Below are 23,064 nucleotides of genomic sequence, written 5' to 3'. Positions count from 1 at the left end.
ACAGCACAGATCAGCATGGAATAAAAGGCGTTTTCCCCTTGAGGTCGGAAAGCATTTTAATGGGGGTTACATTCTGATGTGGCTTCTGAAATTTGAGGCAGTAAAAGATTCCCACGTGAATTAGAGCTGATATTCTGTGTGGAAAAAATATTCCCCCTCTGTGGTCTCTGCAGGGTTGTTGGCTTGAGACCGTATTTAACGTTCCGCAGTGTTTTTCAAAGACGCAGAACTCCACCGGGGATGGAAGAGTTAAGCCAACAACCTTGCACTGACTTTGGCTGGAGGGCCTTACAAATGCAGAAAAGGGGGTTTCTTGTTTTGATTTTCACAGGATGCACGCAGCGCTGAATGAATTTGTGGATTTGCAGTTCAGTGGGGCTTGGATGTATGAGCCTGAGTCAAATCTGAAAACGGGAGATAATGATGTTCTTTTTTTTTTTTCCCCTGCCACTATTCTAATCAATTCTAATCTTGTATTCCACAAAGACGGCATTTATTCTCACACATTTACACAGCGCAATTGAGGGTTGCAACTACAAATTCAACCATATACTTTGGCTAACAACATCAAAAAAAAAAAAAAGTTCCCACAGCCCACAGTGACATCTTACAAGGTCTTGTTTGATACCAAAGTCCAAAACTCAAATCTATTCAGTTTATTATCATGTAAGACTCAGAAAAACAAAAAATATTCGCTTGTCAGAAGGTTATCACCCGTGTAAAAAAGCTGACTGATTACCAGATTAGCTGCTGATTAAAATTCTGCCAATCGATGCAGATAAATCGTTTAAGCTCTGTTCTATACCCAGACTGAGAACATGAAAATCTTCCTAAGCTGTGATTTTTAACAGGAATTTCAAAAGCATCAATATATAGGCTGAGAGTGACGCATTATACTTGTGGTGTGTGTATGCGTGTGCATACACACAGTACATGTGAGCTGTCAGCTGATATTCAAGGTCACAGATATGACCGAGACAGTGCTGATACAGTATACGAGGACACACAACACACACACACACTCACACACTCACACACACATAAAAACATATAAACTCTTAGTGGTCTCTAGCAGCAGCTACAAACAGTCACATGGTTTGCTGGCTGACAACCACAACTATGGTGGTTTCCCCAGGGGTGGGGCTGCTTCACCCACTCCACACTGCAGCACGATGAAATGTAGCCATTCATATGGCACCAAACACACGTGTACACACTACTCGGCCCTCACTAACACCGACTGATTGCAGATGTGCGCTGGCTGGCTGAAGGAAGTGGTTGAATAATCATTCCCCCATGATTGCTATTGCTTTAACGTATTACGTCAAGAAAATATGTCTGGGCACACATTACGCTGACCTCAAGTGGAATTCGTCAATAACAACCTCCATTCAGTGTACCATATGGAAACAGCAGAATACAATATGGGTTTCTGTACAGAAACATACCCGGTGTTTTTGATTGAATATGCTGCTGTGAATTATGGTCTTTAAGGTGGAAGGAAAACATGTATGGCAAACACAAGGACACAAGGAGCAACCTGTGAATTAATTGGGCAGCACAGTGCATTGAGAGGCACGGCATGTCTCTGTAAAAATCTGTTTGTATAGATAAAACTACAGGGGAAAAAAAACATGTTTTCATGGAGCGCTGGAGAGGACAAAAGCGAAAGGTACACAAGTGTAGCGGTTGTTAATGCTAACAGCATGGTTTCAGAGAAAAAGACCCCTCTCTCCTCGCTCGTCATCAGCGGTGTCCTCATAAAGCCAGCAGAAACCCTCCTCCCCGACACACACACACACACAGGGTACAAAAAGTATATTGGCAGATGCAGGTGCTTTTTACCTGATGTGTTTGTGTGTGCATGTGGCTTGCTCCAAGCAGAGTGAGATATTTTGGTAGAGGCCAGCTCATAAATTACCCAGGAATCTCAGCATGGGCCTTGAACTCATGGAGACGTTGCTGGGGTCCAGAAGAATAAACACAAGAAATGCTGCAGAGTCTGTGGGCATGCGTCCCCTCGCAGCTATACATGGACGTGCCCTTCTGCTCATTGATAAAGAAGAGCAATCAAAGAATGAGTGTGGAGTTCGAGTGTGTGTGTCTTTGTGTTAATGCATATCGGTTAAAAAGGGGCACTGGTGGCAATGGGAGTAGCTTATCCCTAGGCCGACGGCGTGGCCTACAACAAGCAGGTGCATAACTTCTAAACAGCTTCACCTAACGTTACCAGACACATACACACACACACACCATATTTGCCGCCAATTTGTTGGCAAGGTTATGAGTGTGAACACATGAGCAAATGGCTGCAGGCACAAACGTGGTTGCGTTTCTTGCAAATTTACATTACTGTAGTGATGCTGCTGTGTTTCCATAATATGATCAATCAACATTATGTATTTTAAATAAACACCACTGAATAATTTACGACTACAAATGTCAGTGCAAGTCAGAAATTCAATTCACAGGGTTTTTTTTACAATAAGCTCGCGATTCCACTTCAACGACTGCAGAACAGGTGATTCGCTTTCATACACACGCATATTGAAAGAAGCTGCTCTGGTTACTGGCATATTTATGATTTCATATTCCTGAAACCTTCTCATGTGAAAGCTATTTTAGATTTTGTTACATTCATTCAATCAAAAAGCATTTTATGTTTCAGAATTATTCTCTTGGTGGTAATTCAGTCATGACTAACCCTCTTATTGTACAGTCACCGAACACCCAGTAGGTTAGAATATTAATTTTGGAGTAAACTGCTCTTTCAAACCTTCAGGGGATAATTACAGTCAGCATTATGTGTTTCTATCAATTTGTTGATGATTTCATTTTATTTAACTGAGGGAGAAAAAAAAAACTCACTGGTCTAATAGACCAATAAACACATTAACTGCTTGATGAAAAAAACACTGTACATGACATGACACACAGAAACACTCACACAACCGTAAAACAACCGCCATGCTTAGAACAACAAGACATAAAAAAAAAAAATCTCATAAGGCTCATCACTAACGTCAGACGTGACGCCACTGACTCTATGGAGATGGAGTTTATCTGATTGGTTGAGTCTCAGAGGTGTACAACAGAATGAACTGTGCATTAACAAGGTCTTGAGGGAAAAGTGTCTCTCTGCCCGACCTTGGGCTGATGATTTCAAACTCAAGAGTAGATGTGTACAAGGAAAGCAATCTGTAGGAGCAAGAAATTTATTTTTGTCCAAACTAATTACAAAGTAGGAATTGTTTCTGTCCAAGACTGTAGTTGTTTGCTGTAGTTGTTTTCTAAAATATGCTACTGATCAATAATTTAGAGAAAAGGATGTTTGCACCAATTCTGTATTCAGGGGTTGCAGGGTAGTAATTTCTATGTTGAGTGCACTCCAAGCAGACAGTGAAACCTCAAGGAGTTGGCACCTATTCAGAGAGCTGCTTCCAAAAGCTGTCACCACACGTTTATACCGCAATCAAACTGAATGGGAGAGGCAGAGATGAAATAATAGACACTGTACGGAGCATGTGCAGGGGGAAGCACACCCGTACACGTACACAAAGAATCGTAAAGTCAAATAAACCGATGCCAGTGCAACCTCACAGGCAGACAAGAGGAGTGCTTGTGATCAAACGATCAGTTCAAATCCCCACGCCAGCTGGGAGATGTGGGTGGGGAAAATGAATGACTAACACACTTCCTCCCTCCATCATCGACCACCACAGGTGCCCTTAAGCAAAGCACTTAACCTCCGACTGCTTTGATGGAGCTGCCCAGTGACCAGCGGCGAACGAGTGGTTCGGCAAACTTAAAGGTTTCAAAAGTTGTCATAAGAAATTCAAATGTTACCTGTAGCTGACTACGTCTTGTATTCAAGTGGCAGAAAATGTATGATTACTGTGACCAAATGTAAGCTCAAGTCATATTCAGTACAAGAGTGTTAAATCCAACCTTTCAGCCAGTCCGTCTCACATTTGACATTTGCAAATCTGACTATTAAGTAAGAAAACAATGTAAAAATCACATTTTAGAAATATCGCCTGTTTGGGAACATCTCTTTTCTATTTATTTCTAAATGAATATTCAGGAGGTTTTCTAAGTTGTAACAAACAACTCAAATCGTGCTTTTAAGAGCAACATTAAAAACAATTTTTACTACTCTGAAGACACAGCAGCTCATCACATTTTCTATTGTTTTCTTCACAAAGTTCTATTTGATAAAGCATAATCTGAGCTGTGCGAATTGCAAGCGACCTTTGTTTATTGTGAACTGCGGTCAGCAGCGTCACTGAAGACTGTAGACTTTCACAGTGTGCTTCATAGCTGCCTTGTGACGTTCTGCTGTTTTTCTCGTGTTAATTTACGTCCTCTCACAGTTGAGAATGGGCTGGACTTGGGTGTCTGACTTCTGCTACCCACTGACAAAGCTGTGGTTCCTGCTCGGCTGACACCCTCTGTGGGATTATTTAGGAACATGCATAAGAAATGTTTGAAACTGTGCCCTCAGACGTGGGTGCAGCAGCAGCTTTGCTGGAGCAGTCAAACACACTGCACAAGTTCAGATTTATACAACGTTGTATTGCCCCGTTTACACGCAAAAATTAAATACTGCATTTAGCTCCATCTTCATTAAATTTTGTAAAGTGAGCCCACACCTTTGAACATTTTGCCCCATCAGCCATTACTGCAGAGCACACAGTTGCACAGCATCATATGTAATTGCCTCACACCAGTAACTTCATCATCGCTGGGGGACGGTTAGGAATTTGAAAATGCCAACTAAGGCGTATGAAATTGAATTACAGTTGCATAAACATCATTTCTCATAAAGTTTATCAATACTGTATCACTGACCAGTCAGGAGTGAGTACCAGCCACCTGGACCTTGATGCTTATCTCCAGAGCTGAATGACTACACTGAGCTCCTCTACATGGGGAGCAAGCCATAAAGGGGAAAAAAAAAAAAAACTTTAAGCAAATAAACACTCACACTATTAGCATGCGATATGCAAGGACAACCCCTGCCCCACATTTTCTGATTACTCCTGATAATGATGTATGCAACACACCACCCACACACAGTACAGATCAATACATAATTACACTGACAATTAGTATCATTAGAGCGGTGCTAGAGATGGGGATTTGTTGAGCTAAACACTCCTCAGAGAGAGACAGAAAGGTCAGAAAAAAGAGAACGAGAGAGAGAGAGAGAGAGAGAGAGAGAGAGAGAGAGACTTAAGCAGCTCACACACAGTCTGCATGGGGTCTTTTCCAAAAGGTTTTCTATTGTCCTTTAATAACGGGATGAGAGCCACACTTGAGCACAGAGTGGGTGTGCCATTGTCAGCTCATACACAAGCTCAGACACAAACACTCACACACACACAAAGCACTGTGATGCAATCAAAAGTCAATCCTGTACACAAATTAACAAATTCCCAATTTCAAATCAAATCACCAAATATTAACCAAAACATGACCCGTGAGCAGCAATGAAGACGACCCCAATCGGTGTCTCTGGGCTCAACTCATTTAGACTGTCAATTAACTCTGCTCATCAGCTCCGGCTCAATTAATCAGGTCTAATTACTTAAACGCATTTGCAGGCACATCCTTTTAGATTAGGTCCGCAGAAACAGCACCGTGCCTTCACAAAGACCACGAGTGAATTACTTTCATTAGACGACATTTATAATGATGGATTTAATAAGGTTAGGAGCTGGTCAGTTTGACTTTGTCTTTTCTGTAACGTCTGAGAAAATCCAGAGAGAAAACCAGATATACCCTTATCAATTTTTGTCCCACCAATTAAATATTACAGGTTTAAAGAAAAGTAAATCTAAGAACAAGCAGAGGACCTTAGTACTAAAGAGAAACTGTGTGCTCTACAACATCCAATTCAGTGAGTGAGCATAATTTTATCCCACAGCGTGGGGAAAAGGGTCCGTTATAACAACCGCAGATGCTTTACAGCTGTGATCAATCCAAGCTGCAGCACTTCACTCAGCATCCATTGTGATCAGACCAAACACACACAACTTAAAGCTCCTGCAGCAGCAATATCTGCATGTCTGGAATAAAGAGAACCAAATAGTTTAGTTTATTTAGTTCAATAAGTTTGGCTTAGCAAGCAGCAGCAGTCTTAATGCTGAAGACAAAAAAATATCAACTATATATAAAACGATGCCACACATCAAAATATATTCTGAGGAAAAACACATGACAGCACCACCCACACTGCATCATGGGTAATGTCTGTCTTGAACACAGTGCAGAAATATCTCAGTAATGAGCACTATTGCCAACAAGATACCCAAAACCAAAATAAGTATGATACACAAGCGATCGCCTCAATAAAGATTTCAGGTTCAGCTTCAAAATCTCACCTTTGACACTGACGGCAACGTGACAGCTGGGCAATGCAGCATCAAAAAAGAGGAATGCTTTTTAGGTTGACTCTTTTGTTTTTGCTACGGCTGATTCTCCGATTGATTGATGCACTGGCTTGTGACAAAGTTCAAAATCTCACCATCCATCTGGTGATCGAGAGAAAGCAGCTTGACATGTTGAATAGTCTTTGGCTCAGATATGAAAGAATATACCGACGACGTTTCCAATGAGGGGAAGAAACAGGTTTTTTCTCGTCTGAATTTAAATAACACAACATGTGATGCCTTAAGGTCCTAAAACCAATATTTCTAGACGTTAAAGTAAGCTTACATACAACTAGTAAGGCCAAGACTTTCACATCTGTCTTCTGACTAAATATGCAGACATATGCTAAATAACTGAATATGCTTTTCTGGACGCCTTTTTGACCAGCAGCAGAAGATAGAAGAAAGAAGAAATCTTCTAGCCAATATTCATGTCTTTAAGTATTTTTACAATTACAAAGTGCTTTGACTGGCCCAAAAACCAATAGTGGCAATACGGGCCTACAAAGGCACATCCTGTAGTGAGCTCAAGAGGTTCAAGGAGAGCTTTCAGAAGCCAACATGACCACAGTTCCCTCCCCAGCCCTGGTGTGAAATACCATGACTTTTCCACGACTTTCAGTGAGTTCTAATAACCTGAAAGGTGACCACTGGCTAGGTTAATGTTTTGCTTGCCATAGAGAAAAACAGCTGGAAATCACCATTAAATGTGATGAATTTAGTGAGCGAGAAAACATATATTCTGCAAAGTGACCCCTGAGTATAGAAATCCCCCAACTTTCTATAAGTGAAGTAAATCTCTAAAAGTCAGTGTTATTTCAGAAGCGCACACACGCCAAAGGAAGTTCTGCTGTGTTCCTGGGTCCTCGCCGTTATAGCACCGACTACGAGACATATACACCCTGTCAGACGAGCCACAACACACACACTGCATGCAGCGTCGACATGACAGAGAGTCGTGCTGCCAAAGAGGACAGTGCGGTGGCCAGGTGACGGACACGATATTATTTGTGCAGCAGCCAGCGTTCAATCACCCTCTCTTCTCCTCCCTCTATCGCTCTCTCTCTCTCGTCTTTCTGTCACCCGCCCTTTTCTCCTGCTGTTCTTGGCAGTGGCAGTGAAAAGATTTCTGGGGCTATCACTCTTCCTCTCGCACTCCTCCTCTCCTCCCCGTCAGCAAATCACTGCCTCTCCTTCGAGCACACCCGGGCTGTAAAAGGCCCGCTGCCCTCTGTCTCCTTGGCTGGCTTTGTCAATCTCTTCCTTCTCTCCCTACAAGCCATCTTCTCTTACTCTGTTTATTCCTCTCTCATTAAAATCACCACTCTCGTGTCACCCTCCCTTACTTCGCTGTCCCGCTCACTAGGCTGATGTGTAGTCTGGCAACTCTCACTGTTTTCTTTTTTTATTTGCACAGATCGGAATCAGGGCAGCTTTAGTCAAATCGCACAAAAGCAAATCAAAAGGGAAATCCGCTGTAAATCTGATTTCAAGAACATGTTCAAAGCTGTTTTGTCGTTTGATTCAAATCAGTTTCCAGATATCAGTCTTTCAAGTCGAATCCAAATTCAATCTGTCATCACGCAAAAAGCTACAGAACATTGACGTCACAGCCAGCCGGCCATGACTGCGGCACAAAACAAGGCTACACATCAAATTCCTCGTGACTGATGTTGTTGGACGTTTTCATGGTGCTAGCAGTAACAGAGGATATCTGCATTCCCCATCTAGCCTGCAGCTTGCTCTTCTGGTTTCCTGTTTTTCAAAATGTGGCATCACTTAGCGTACATATGCATGCTTACAGTACAGTCATATCATACAGCGACCAGCGCAGAGTCAACAACACCGCTGCTTTTTCCTTCTTTGTTTGTTTTCCTTATCAATGCCATCCCTTTTCCCTTCAAGCCTCCTCCTCCTCCTCCTCACCATCCTTCAGACTCCCTTGCTCTCTTCTGTACATTTCTTTGGCTTCCTCTCCCACTCCGACTCCCTCATACTCTCATTTTTACGCCCGCCCACGTCCGCCACCTCTTTCTGTCTCTCTCATCCTTCTCTCTGCCGTCCCTCTCATTTGCTTTCTGTTCATTTTCTCTTATGCTCACCTCTTGTTTTCCCCATTTCTCACTACACTCTCCTTATCTGAGCTATATTCTGAATTCATCTTCATCTCACGCTCCCCCAACTCTGTGTGTGTGTGTGTGTGTATGTGTGTGTCTGTATTGTCCCTGAGCTTTATTAGTAAACCCCTGACCTTCTCCCAGTTTGAGAGTGGATCAATACAGACCATTTCCACACACACACACACACACACACACACACACACACACGTAAAGAGCAGACAAATATAGCCAGGTAACAGGGCTGAAGTGATGAATGGTGTGTATGTGTACACAGAGGTGCTTCAAATATGCCCAAATATTTGTGTTTACAGAAAAACAGCCACCATCTCCCTGCACCCATAAACATATCATCCTAATGATGGCCAGAGGCTAGAAATTATGACCCAGCACTAATATGAACTCCACACAGGGAGCTGACAGAGCCCCTGGCCATCCATCATGGCTGTGTGGCTCACAGCTGTCCACCACACTGTGGCAGGGTCAACTTAAAACGTATTCACCCTCCACCCACACATCACACAGCCTTTCCCACAGTCACGGGCATTTGAGGAAGGCTGGAGTGGCTTTTTTTTTTGGGGTGGGGTTCAGCGCCGAACCTTAGTGGCTTAAACGATAGAGATCGGTGAAGGTAGAGACTGCCAGTTTATATACCTGGATCAGCTGGAGGAATAGAGACAAAGCAAAAGGCCAGCATCTGTAAGTCAGCTTGTACAGCACTGCAATTATTGAGAATGTTTATGTTATCATCAAACATAAATTTATTAGTAATATGCGAAATGTATTAGTTAACCTAAAATGACAACCTTTCTCACTCAGCTGATGCCTGATTATATCGAGATTCTGACTGACGGAGGCACCCAAAAATGGAAATACCAGAACAAATAAAATGCTGGTGTCAAAATGTGGATTTTTTTGGCCATCAACAGTATTTCTGTGTCAATGTTCAAATTACGATACTACAGGCTCATTGTTTGAACCCTTGAAACGTCCTGTGAAGAACTGCTATTAAACCAAAAATCACTGGGTTAGAAATGGACACGCTTTGGTATGTCAGTTGTTCCAAAATTCAAAGACACCTCTAGAGTAGATTAGAAGAGTTCACAACCATATTTTAAAGTTAACTAAAACTGAGTCAACTTTGACTCAGTGATGTTTTTTTTTAGCATTTAGAGTTACTGGTGTTTCATTGTCTGGCATGGAAATTCAGGCGAGTCATTCACATTAAAACATGCATGTTTATATCTCCCACGTCGTCTTGTCATTTCAGGTCTGCATACTCATTCAGCCTTGTCTTGTGTCTCTCTGTGCTTGTTATGTTTAGTTACGCTGCACCGCACCAGCTCCCACACTGAACACTGATATCAGCATTCATCTGAGGTCAGATGTGAGGTCCTTCAGATCACTGACTGAGGTTGAGGTCAGTGGTGGGCAGCTGACATCAGGTCACACGTTAGGGGCAACGTGGCAGACGTCATTAACCTGAGGCTGACCCCTTGAGCATGGCTGCTGTTGGAGGGCAGCCAATCAGCTTATATTTGAGGCAATTACATCATCACTAGTGACAGTTTTTTTGAGAGGACATTTAAGTGATGATAAATTACCAGTGGATGCATTCCTTATCAAAACTGCAGTAGCCATAGTAACAGGCCTGGGTGGCTGAATGGGATTGGACAGAATAAAGCATCAGAGTGAAAGAGTTTTAAAACTCCCATGTCGTGGCAGGAAATGCACAGGTGTGCAAATAATCAAATTATTAATGGCCGCATGCCAATTAGATGCCTCAATAGTATGACTCGGGACACTTGAATAAAAACAATCTTTAATGATATAGGTTACAGCTGGGCTTGTCCTACATCAACCAGTTAAGAGGTCTATAGGCTGCAGCGGTAAGACCATGTTAGGTAAAATGCAAACCAGTACATCTAGCATGGAGTCTTATCAAAAGCCAACACACTGCACCGTGGTTATAATCCTTTGAGCCTGGATAGACCTTCTATTGCCAGATATCATGAAGGCATTAATTTTCTCCTCTAGCTAAATGCCTGTGAGATAAGCAGGATACCGCACCACGCAGTTTTCTATGGCTACCTGGCATATGCATTCGCACATGCAGTATTTGACTGGTCAGCACAGTGAGTTACTGATGTTATACTGCACCACATAAAAGGTAGAGTCAAATTCCTTGCCGTACCAACTTGCAGATTTGTTCACCAGCACTCTGCACCAAGAGCTCCTGCTGCACCGGTGCAAAGGTCTAATTGAAATAAATGAGATAGCCTGCTTTTTTGCCTCAGAGCTATTGTCAGTGCGATGGGCCCCAAGAAAGAAAAGCACAAAAAAAGAATGAGAACAACCACTGAACAGGAAAGAGACTACATTTACAGAGCGCAGCGAAAGAGAGGAAGAAAGGCAGGTGAAAGGAGACTTGGCTTGGGTCATTCACATCACTTACACGACCACACAAAACACACCTGTGCACTCAAACTAATGAGGATCTACACAGAGAAGGAGTGCTGTTCTTATCACACTCCGCTAAATGCAACATAGTTTGAATGGTTTGTGTGTGCAGCAAAGACACCTGCTGGTAAAAATGGTGTGCACTGACATTTAAAAGAGAAAGCTTTAAAATGGGTCTTTTAATTAAGCTATTTTAAGAGCGAGTGAGATGGAAGGGATGGATGGCTGAATTTAAAGAGCACACAGGATGAGGATGAGGTTTTTGAGACAGGTGGTCAACTAAGGGTGAGGCACACAAAACACTAATAGATGGAACAAAGATATATGAGGATTCAGACAGATGCAGTCTCTCAAGAGCATGGGTAAGCGTGGGGGGGGGCAGAAGAAAATAAGGAATGAAGGTCAGGGAAAATAAAGAAAAACCCAGAGAAAACTGGTCTGTGTGCTGTTGTATAGTGCCTCATGGTCTCCAGCGTGAGTGCACAGGTGCGTGTCTGTGTGAGCGGAATACTCTGTAACGCATGCAGGTCCATGCACTGTGGATCACTTAATAAAAACCAAGTCTAGCTCATGCTATCCCCCAGGATCTCACACTGCAGTGCACCGAACTAAACTGTGTGTATGGGTGTGTGTGTGTGTGTGTGGGAGTAGTACTACTCCTGAGTGACATTTCACAAATCCAGGGGACTGGGCTAATGATGTCCCCTGTCTGACTAAATCAAAGCAAAGTGAGCTTGTGGATGGGGGGGTGATGGGCAGGATAAAAGTGAAACAAGACGGGAAGAGAAAATCCGAGCTTTTCACACGTTATACAGTTAATTGCTGAATGAATGTAGCAAGGCTGGGCCAATATTCAATTACCAGGTGCACAGAGAAAGAGTGGAGACAAACAGTTTCTGGGACACACACTCATCAACATCAAGACAGAATGATTCCTGTATGTGTGTGTGTGTGTGTGTGTGTGTGTGTGTGTGTACTCAGGTGTGCCGGAAAGAATATTTTCTGTCACATTCTTGAGAAAAGGCTGTATTCAAGAAGTAGTAGAAGTAGTGCACGTTTTCAAAAATCAACGATGTTCAACTTTTCACGTTAGACTATTTCCTGAAGAGCGAACTCTAGCTAATGCTAATGCAGTCAGCATTAATGTCAACACCATCAAAACATAATACACGTACACTGGCCGATAAGTTAACTGATTCACTGTGCGATAACAGGGCTGTGAAAGGAAGTATATACTCAACAGAACTCAAATAAAGCACAGAAGACAGATTTGAGCTTACCGAGTTGATGCAGGCGAGCTCCTTGTTAAGCAGCCAGGGTAAGGAGAGTTTTCCATCTCCCTTGTAGCAGGACTGAATTCTTTCTTTGATCTTCTCTTTTATCCTCCTCAGGGTGAAGAGGCACAATGCTGACTCTTTGGGTGGTTTGGCTCGATTCTTCTGACCCTGAGAGAAGACTGTAAAGAGGATGTCTTCATTCTCAGAGATCCCCAGAGAGTTGGCTAACTGCCGGCCTGGCCGAGCCAAGAATGCGTCCTGCACCAGGCGGTACTCTACCCCATCTTTAGTGCAGCCAATGGGGAACTCGACATAAGAGTAGAACTTGGGGTCGTCCACGCACAGGCGGACAATTTTGGAGGTGAAGAACTGCTCTCCACTGGCATCGGGTGAAGTCAGTTGGGTATCTAGCTGCATTGTCAGATAATACACAAACTGCTCACTGCTGAAGCTGTAAACATAATAGATGTCAAAAGCAGGGAACTTGGACAAAGTGTCTGAGGGGATCTTCAGCTGAGAGGAGACAAACTCGTCCTGGTAGACAAAGCTGAACATGTCGGCATTTTCTTCATTTTCCATCAGCTTGCGGCTGGACAACGTGGGGAAGTACTCAGATTTGCCATCTATGGGGGTTCCAATGAATAGCTTGCTGGTCGAACTGTGGGGGGAGCTTATGATGACCCCGGACATGGTACCGGATTCTGCCACACTAGAGAGGTAATGCTCCTTACGGTGGTGGGGCTCACCAAGCTTAAAGAGGTCATCGAGACGTAGGAACTGGCAGATCCCCTGCGAAGTGCTGCCACAGGCAATGAGACGGTTCTGTGCATAGTCTATGAGAAGGAGCTTGTTTACATTAGGGGTCTGGGCCAGGTCATGAGGGCAGGACTGGACACTTGGCGGAGGGTAACATTTCTCATTGTCCACCACTGGGCCGGTCATGTGGCTGCGCAGTTTGGTCAGGTTGCTCGACAGCTTGAAAATCCAATTGACAGCTCCCACATAGACTTCTCCAGTTTTGTTGTGGATGGCCAAATGCGTGAGGCCCCACTCATGGGGGACAAATCTTTTGAAGGGCGGTGGTTGGCCTCCAGAGAGTGATGAGCTCATGATAAGCAAAAGCCCCAAGAGGAGATAAAAGTTCCCCTGGCCAGGGGAAGCCGCTGACCGAGCTAGGGGACACATGTCTGGACTGTCTAATGGTAAGACTTGGGGGGGTGGGGAAGGAGAAAGAGAGGAGAAGGACGTGGAGTACAAGCTCTGGTACCGAGTCCCAAGTCAGGATTTTCTTTTATTACTGCTCTCCTGTCAAGGAATAAAGGGGGCAGTTTAAGGGGGGAGAGAAAGATGAAGGGAAGGAAATAAAAACTCCTATTGATTCGCTGTCCTGTTCTCAGCGTTGCAAGCCGTCATCAGAAACATCATCCACAGAGGCACGAGGTGGGAGCCCTGGAAGACACAAAGAAAAAAACATGGTGAGTGTCCAAGAAACATTTCCTATTGATTATGCATCAAGCAGGCAGAGAGAGACCTAAAAGGCTCGCACACTGCACAGCCAAAATTAGAAGAAACTCAAGCTGACATTTGCCCCCGTGATAAATAAATGATATCAAATCAAGTCTGGAAGGCAAATGTGTGCCTGCATTTAATTATGAGAGAAGATAGCAGGGGAGGCACGGGCCGATTATTAAAGGCTCTGTACACATAACACCAGTGTTGCTGCAATGAGTTATAGACTCACAACACTGAGCTCTTTAATTTTTCATAACTTTCAACTTTACCGCGGTGGCTCTGGAGGAGGCGTGTGTGTGTGTGTGTGTGTGTGTGAGAAAGTGCCTGTGGGTGCTGTGACATTGACAGCAAGCAATTTATAGCCAGGTCTGCGCGAAAGCATTCCCGTCATGATTTCAACACACTATCCAGTAAGTCCTTTTTGTAATTATGCCTGCAGTTCTAGCAATTGTTTGTTGGCGCCGGCTTCTCGTGGCAGCACAGCAGGCCTCCAACCATACACTGCCTACCCTCAGGGAGCTACGATTGCATTATATACTGTATACATGGACAAATTTAACTTGAGCAAAGAAGGATATAAAAACTCCTGGCCGAGATGTATGCTGCACACACAACACAGTTCTCGCTAACCACTGGCTGATGAATTCTGAAGGGTCCCTATCACACACAACCCTCTTCCACAGTCAATCCTGCCTCCTTCCTACACAAAGCAAGCAAAGTCAGCACAGTCAAAACTCTGTCTATCTCCTGCGTTTCAGACTAAATTAAATATAACCTCACTGTTCTTCTGAAACAGACCGTTGCCTTGAGGTGGTGAGGGTCCTGGTTTAGGCTCCAGCACATAAGTTGAGCCTGGGTGAACACAACATCATCTGGAAATGTAATTGCAGATCACTTGCAGATCAAAGACATTCAAGCAGATACCAAATAAATACCTGGTAACCGGCTTGAGCACTTCTGCTAATAACCCTCAGCGTCTCCAGACAAGGCATGAAATAATGAGCCATGGCAAATTTATGTAGTTATTAAATGCTGCCTCATTGCATTTTAAAAGCCTACACATTCTTTTGGTAACTAATAAACTTTCAAACCTATGTATGTATTTCTCAAATTAAACTTCCTGAATTTATTTATCCAGTCAACAGCACCTGTGGTAACATGCCTGCACCGTCAAAACCATTAGGGTTTCCTTTTTTACACAGTGCTACTTTCAGTTTAAAAGCAGCCCAACATTGACCACATTTCAGCACGTGTGGCCCTGCTTCCTTCCTGACTGACCTGGCAAATACACATTTACTTGGGTACCATTTATGAGCTTCTTGCGAATAAACAAATATATTTTGCACAGAAAACTCTGCAGCTGGTATCTTTTGACAACACTGGATGCAGTATGTGTTAAAGGGCAAGAGTGAAATCGTTTACAGAAAGGACAGTTTACAGGCAAAGGGAGAAGAGGGGAAGAGAGAATCTGCTCCTTTGGGCTTCCTCCAACGACAATGCAATGATGATGATGAAGAGCAGTTTGCCAAGCGTGTGCTGCTGCTTGACAGGCCAATCATGTTCATGCAGTACTAGGACATTAGTTCTCCTGTAAATGCTGATTATGCAAAATAGGACGCAACTCTGCCAGGGGCCCCAAGCTTCAATTTCACCTTGACTATCAAAGAGTCTGCGCAAAGGGGGTTTTATGACCACACAGAGTCGGAGAAGATGAGGGACACTACAGAGAGGAAGGTAGGAGGTGGAGGAGGGAAGATCAGGGGTGCAAAAAACATGAGATAGGGAGAAATCAAAAGAAGGACATCGAGAGTAAAGGCAAAAAGGAATGTGGGGCTTTTTTTCTTTCTTTTTCCTCCTTATCTCGGTTTCTGCCTCCTGCTCCCCATGTGGTCAGCCACTCAAGAGCAAAGTCTATCTGTCTATCAATCAGCAGGCACACAGCTCAGGGAGTGTGGTCAGTTTACCAAGCTCGGAGGGATATGTGTGAGTGTGTTTCTTTTTTTGTTTCATAAAGCTATCCTTGAGAAAAGTAGGTATGTGCGATAGAGAGTGTGAGGAAAAATGCACTTTGGCAAGTACTGAAAGAATTAAACACCTCAGTAAGAGGAGTCAGTGAATTGGACATCAATTTTAGTCACTGCTGCTGCAAACAGCAAGCGTGAGAGAGAAAAGAAAGAGAGAGAGAGAGAGAGAGAGAACGTGTGTGTGTGTGTGTGTGTGTGTGTGTGTGTGTGTGTGGAGGAGAAAAGAGAAATAGTACTGGCGATGCTCATGGAATAGCAAACCATATCTCAGCTGACACAGAGCTAGCCGGGTTCAGGGAGAGGTGGTGTCATCCAATTTCCACAAATGAAAAGCCGGGAGAACACAAATGTATAGGAGAGAGAAAAAACATAGTGAGAAAGAGGAGCAGAGCAAGAAAAAGGAAAGAGAAAGCAGGAGATGGAGAGGAGGAAAAAAAATGTATGGACAGAAAGACAGAGAGAGGGAAGAGCAGCAGGGGTGAGTGAGGAGCAGCAGGGGCCAAGCAAAACGCAGCACTTCTGCTGCATTTTAAACAGAGCTCTACCTGCACTTGAATCAAACACCAGGGGAGCCCTGTGGATCGAGCACCTCAGCGAGGTAACTGCAGACAGAAGGGTCTGGGCTGCAGTCATCAGATATACCCCCGCTCTCCACTCTGTGAGATTAAAACGGCTCGACGCAGATCGCAGCCTCTTCGACATAAGCAGCCGCAATAAAGTGACAAGTCAGCCTATAAAAAAAACTAATTTCTTGCTCAACGGTACAGTCGCGCCGCGCGACAAGAGCAGATGTCAATTTAAAACGCGGTGGCACGTAGGGAGGCCAGCTGCCTCATTTTCCTTTGTCATTTCCGAGTGAGGGAGAGATACAATAAGGCGGAGTGAGCGAGCGAGCAAATGAGAGGGCCTGATAAAGAACGAGACAAAAAAAAATCATCCATACAGTAATTCCTCTTCATTTAGGCCAGCCACAGTTTGATGTAAGAGGGTGTGAATCGTAAAACAAATCGCGTCTGGGGGATCTCCACCTGCTTGTTATCTGTCCCAGTAATAACACAATGGCATCACAACACAAACTTGGTTGAAAAGCCAGCAAGGCATCATCCAACTTGAAAAGAGAGAAACAACTCAGCTTCCATCCTGTCATGGCATACATGCCCAACTGCTGAGGATGTAGTCAATCACTTAGCTTCATGCACACATTCCCCTTTATTCCCCCTCACCTTTCTCCATTTTCTCTCTCCCTCCTTATACCTCCAAACCCTCTTCAATTTCAATTTCCTCCAGAGTTAAAGCGAAATGCTGGGAAGAGTGCTGGAACAGGGTTGCGAGCCATATCTGGCACCATCAAGGAAAAACATGTCAATCATTTTGGGCTGGAGTGCGTCTGTGGCTTTGGGAATGGGCAGCCACCGTATCGGGGGAGCCGAGGCCCTTATCGCATCAGGGAAAAGCATTAGAGAGGACGGGCTGTAAGGGGCCAAGTTGATTGGATTTGATATCTGGACGCCCTATCAGTTGACAGAAACGCACTGCATCCCTATGGACACTGGGAATTAGAATGACGGATTGAAAGGGAGGTAGAAGACATAACAGAGAGGCAAAAGCTTTGAAACGAGGAGCTTTGCTTCATTTTGTTTATTTGGCTTAACAGTGGCCAAAATCCTGAGAAGAGAAGGGAGATATTAGTGCTTTTGAATGTTGTGCGGCAAATCCAAAGGCTGGTGAAGTGGTGAGCTGTTGGTGACTCTTGTGAGCTGAGCTGAATCAACTCTTCCTCTCTCACCCTCTTTTCCAAAGCAGCTAAACCTGTCCGTTCAGATAATGGTTGCTGCTCAGCCCCGGAGCTGCGCTGATTTATTGCCGGTGGCATATCAATTACCACACTCGCCACCGGAGGGGAGAAAGAGCGGGAGAAGGTGGCGAGAGAGGGATGAGGAAGGAGGAAGAACGACACACGGGCGAATGCTCTACCCTCTGCACTGCATCGCAACATGTGGGTCACATCTGGGAAAAGAGGGAGAGGTAAGAGAGTGGAATTGGGGGTTTAAGGAAAGAAAGAAAACAGTAAGGGAGATGGATGGCACTGAATTAATGCAAATTCTCAAGACACACGCTCTCATATGCGCACAAAGTCAATTATTGTAAGCCAACCATAACGTTATCAAGGAGGTGACTGAAATATGGTTTAAAAGACACACACTGGGCACACTTCAGCCCACACACACCAACTGCATATCCTCCCATCCCATCCGTATACACACACGCATAAAATGCAACAAAACACGGAGTAATAACTTATGCATGTGCAAATCGAGACACACGTGAACAAAACCTAATGGGTCTCTATCTTAATCTGCCGTCCACATCTTCACTCTGCAGCCAACACACTCCAGAGATTGGAGATCTGCCCAGCGGAGGAGGGGGGAGGTGGGTGAGGGGGGTGGGTAAAGGAGTGAACAACACGTGGAGGCGGCAGGAACCGGATGGTGGTGGAGGGGGCAGGGCGGGTAGAAAGGAGGGTAAGATAGAAGGGGAGCGAAGCCCTGAAGCCTTAATCCTCTCCCAGGGTCTGCCTAATCTCACCGCCACTATCTGCATATGGGAAGAATGGATTACCATCCCCCCAACACGTTGACAGAGGGATGAATTGACAGAGGGATGGGTAGCGAACCCAGCACAGACAACACACTCGCAGGCAGACACAAACACATGAAAAGTCTGACTGAAGTTATTACAGGAAAGAGGATGTGGGATGCTCTCAAACTATTTTGGTGCGCTGAATAAATACACAGCCAGACCTGGACAGACAAACACACACACACACACACACACTACAGGTAGGTGGTAGGTGTGGTGCAAGCTAGTCATTTGCAGCCTAATTAACCCACCAGTTGTGATCAGTCCAACCCACACTAAAGCTGAAACCATCCTCTTAACACACCAAAAAAGCACTGCGACAAAGCAATCGCTCTGTCTGCTGAGGATTATCAGACAATGTCAACATTATTGCAATAACTCACTGGAATATTATCAAAAGAAAATATCTGAGCCCATCTGTCACTGTCCATGGAAATTTGTTCATAAAGGTCCCCCTTTTTCAATCACAGCTGAATGATAGCAAAATCTGTGTTAATAACTAAACGTGGATGGTGTTTCTAGCGTGCCCTTGGGGGAAATATAACGTGAAACTATCGACCTAAAATCTGATGTTAATTTTTGTGTCATTATATCATTACTTTATTATCATATCGTTACTTTATTAGCAAAAAAGAAAATGACCAAAAGGCACTCAGTGATGAGTAAAGGACATCCAAAAATATGAGCCGGCACTTTTAAAGTGCCAAAAACAACCGTCCCCACGTCACATTCAAGTCATCCAGCGAGCCAAAACTAATTTCTGAAGAGGCAAGACCAATTTTCACGAGGTCAGATAAAAAAGCAGTACCGTACATTGCGATATCTTGTATCATTTCCTTCCTGCCTTGGCTGGGGGGACAAGCAGACTGGCAAGTCTTGAAGTGTATAAAAAGTTCTTATGAGTCTTGTTTTAGTGCCAACATAAATCAGTTTAGTGGAAGACAAGCCAGCCCCCCCACCCCCCCAATGAGGCAGCTGCGTGCCAAAACAAACGCCTTGTTCTTAACTACAAAAGTAGCGTGTGTGTGTGTGTGTCATTGTGCGTTAGGAAGTTGAATACTAAAACAAATTGAGCCCGCTGCCTTAAAGCACCTCACTGGGCTGACTTTCAAGCCATCAGCACGGCTGGAGAGGTAAAACCTGATCCAGACCTGTCTAGCGACTCCCCTTTGACAATGAAGGAGTTGAGAAAAAGCTACAAGGTAGGAACACGGGGCTCAAACATCATCCTCGTCTCATTCTCTTTTGGCTTAGTGCGTTAGCCCCAAATAAATTCTTTACAGCGGTCACTTTACAAGATGCTCAATTTGTTTCACGGAATAATGGAATATGAAAGTTGTAAATTGTTGAGTGAAGTATCATGAGCCACAGGGTCACAGAACACATAGCAATGAACAATAATTAAAAACAGACTTAACAACTTTGCATTACAGCCTTTTTTTTGTTAGCCTGTTAATCTGTAATAATCTGATTTATGTCACTTATTTCCACTGTCCTCCTTGTTAGTTTCCAGACTACACACACCAGTCCTCCTCAAGGACAAGGATACAAACTGCAAGACAACCTACTCCCACATTCAAGAGCTGGTGCGAATGGCCATACGTGCAAGGACAACTGCTTCTGTGACACCCAATGTGCTGTCTTCATAACAGACGAGTGTGCGCGTGTGCTTGTGTGTGTGTGTGTGTGTGTGTGTGTGTGTGTGTGTGAGAGAGAGAGAGACAGCTGCCACTCTGAGACAGAAGACAGACTGTGGACACTACATCACAAAAATTCTTTCTTTCCTGCGACAATAAGCACACGCACGCTCTTGTGTTTTCGGATATAAATGGGATTATACGCCAACAGACGTTACTTCAGACGCACAGTGGTCTAAGTATGTGGTAATGTGTGTGTGTGTGCTGTGCAAATGTGCCTGTGCTCTGGGGCTACAGTGCGCAGTTGTCTCTGCTCTGCTTGCAGTTGTCAAATATGAGACAGCGGGAGAAGAGGGTCATCTACAGCTATCATGCATGTTGAATACGAAGCCGTAAGAATATGAAACACACACGCTGACGTATTGCGGCAACATGGACGCCAGCGCGTGTAACCTCTCTGAACCTGAACGCTGTCTGTCTCACACAAAGCCTGCCCCAAACTGGAATGCAAAGGGAATGTGCTGTGGACAAAAGTCTACATGGAATTCATCGCCTCGTCAAACACACACATACTATGTATATTCGTGTGTGTAAGGTAATCTATATGGCAGGTGTATGGGTGTCTCATTCTCTCCCTGCAGAGCAAGGCATTATGTTAGCATTCTGCGTCAAAGAGTCAAACAGCCAGTGTATTTTGAACACCTGCTGAGCAGCCTGAGAAGGCTGGATGGCGAACGGTACCATCTCAGCACTCTGAACAGTTTATGAACATTGTGTCTGATTTGGCTGGTGAACACAGGGTTGAGCGCCCCGGGGTGTCTCCCAGTCATGCAGTCCTTGTCACTACAATAATACACGGAGAGCAGTCAGACTGTAATCGTCTCCATCTTTATATCTACCCGAGTCTTCTCTGTCAAATCCTCTCACCCCATTTATTTCTCTCCTCTCAGTTTCTGCATAACAGCGGCTCACATCTCAGTCTTTCTCGCTGCACCTTCTCTACCGTCTTCTCCACATTTTATGACTCAGCACGGCGCAGACACCTAAATAAAATACAAACCCCTCAAAAACCGAATTTACGACAATCATCGCAACGAACTAAACACGAGCACGGGAGCACATTTTTCTCCTCCCCGCTTCTTCTCGCAGGGGTGAAATTCCTGGAAAAACAAAGGCCTTCATTCCAGCTGCAGAGATGGAATGAAAAAACGGTTGAAACAGCCACCGCATAAAACCAGCCCACATTTCAAAAAGGAGCATGCAGACACACAAACACACTGATGCAGGCACCGTCAGATTAGTGGTTTACTCTTAATCTCTCCACTGTGTTTGTGCGACTGGATCTTTCTTTCCATGACAAATCCTGCTTCTGCGCGTGTGTGTGTGTGTGTGTGTGTGTGTGTGTGTGTGTCAGTGTGAAGGTGGGAGAGGTAGGCGATATGTAGGTCAAGGCCACAATGTGCCTGATGTGAGTCACAAAGTAACGCAGTAACCACGCAGTTAGTTCAATATTTCACCAGCGGCTTACCAAGGCAAGACCACACTGAACCTGCAGCTTTTAGACAGCAACAGTAAGGCTGACCGAACGGAGCAGGTGATGACACAAAACCGCAAGCTGTTAATTTCAACTCGCCCTCGATGTGAAGGCAGGTAATGTGAGGCAGAATTCAATTTCAGATTTCAGAACTGACTGATCCAACTCTAACCACTTGGGTAGCCTGACTGTAAAGCGAAGGTTATGCTTATAGGCAACCAGGCTTCTCAACAAATGTACCTCTTTCGCTACGACGTAATGAAAACACCGTTTTTGACAAAAGACTAAATGGGCAGGCTAACAGGTTTCAAACCAACACACAGCTTCACTGGGGTGGAGAGGTCTGACAGTCTCAGAGACACTGGGTACAATGCTGCCAGGAGCCAAGGCTTGCTGGTCTTATAAACCACAATAAACAAAGATCTGAGCAATTTAGATTTGAAAGAATCTCACCCAGAATACAGACCGAACCAGGGCTGATGGAAGAGTGATGGAAAATTTCCTGTTAATTACTTAACTTGACCAGCAAAAAAAGAAAAAAAAAATACATCTCCTCTACCTTCAATGTGAAAGTTGTGAGTTGCAAACATACAAAACAAAACAGCACCTGCATAGATATTTTAGGAAACTACCTCATGGAGTGTGTACAAAGCCCTGTTATTGCTAATCACAAACCCAGCATGCATCTACATGCCACCCATGCCTTGAATCAACACGATGAGTAATGCCAGTCACAATGAAGGTCAACCACAAACATACTTGTGGTTTTCCAACACTAGTTCTCAACACCAATCAAGTAGTGGTTTGAACCTTCCGAGCTCATTGTACAGGTGTTGATGTCATGAAACCACAGTTGAGGGCAGGTTCAGCCAGTGGGTAAACAGAAACTGTAAAGGACATCAGCTAATCACAACATATCATCCTTATACACTATACACAACATATATTGTAGTTGACACCTGATAAACTGACTGATCAGCTGAAACTAACTTTAGTAAATTGTTTTTATGAATACGTATTCCCATAAATGAACCTTAGCATGCACTGAAAAGATAAAAACAGGTCCTGAATCCAGTACATCTATCGCTGAATAGACTGTTCTGAGCTCTTTCTCATACAACAAAACCAATGCATTCCTTCATAGCGCTGCTTATATTCTCCCAGCTGAGTTCACTGTAATGGAATGCAGCCTGCTCTGCCCGAAACAGCTTATTACCAAACATTGCTGCCCTCAGCTACAACTCCCTTCCTCTGCTTTCTCTTCCTCACACCCTCCATTTATGAGCTTGATTGACCCTCGACACCCAGAGCGCTGGAGTGGACTTGTGCTGTACTGCTTTGTAAAAACTTGCCAGAGTGTTGATTGTTGTAAGAACAGGCATGCCATTATAAATCCCCTCTCTAAGGACTTGAGGAGAGCGCTGTTGAT

General features: G+C 44.2%; 1 protein-coding gene across 4 annotated transcripts in view; it reads right to left on the bottom strand.

The window, feature by feature from the left end:
- LOC124056666 (plexin-A1-like) overlaps positions 1–23,064 on the bottom strand; it is a 181,150-nt gene that overhangs the window by 133,323 nt on the left and 24,763 nt on the right. For all 4 annotated transcript variants that reach the window (XM_046384335.1, XM_046384337.1, XM_046384336.1 and 1 more), the window contains exon 2: positions 12,292–13,737. In XM_046384335.1, coding sequence (XP_046240291.1) covers positions 12,292–13,473 — 1,182 coding nt within the window. In that variant the 5' untranslated portion in view covers positions 13,474–13,737. The remainder of the gene's footprint in view (positions 1–12,291; positions 13,738–23,064) is intronic.

Source organism: Scatophagus argus, chromosome 3 (genome assembly GCF_020382885.2).
Source record: "Scatophagus argus isolate fScaArg1 chromosome 3, fScaArg1.pri, whole genome shotgun sequence".
Classification (NCBI taxonomy): Eukaryota; Metazoa; Chordata; class Actinopteri; family Scatophagidae; genus Scatophagus; species Scatophagus argus.
This window is presented reverse-complemented; position numbering and strand designations above follow the sequence as displayed.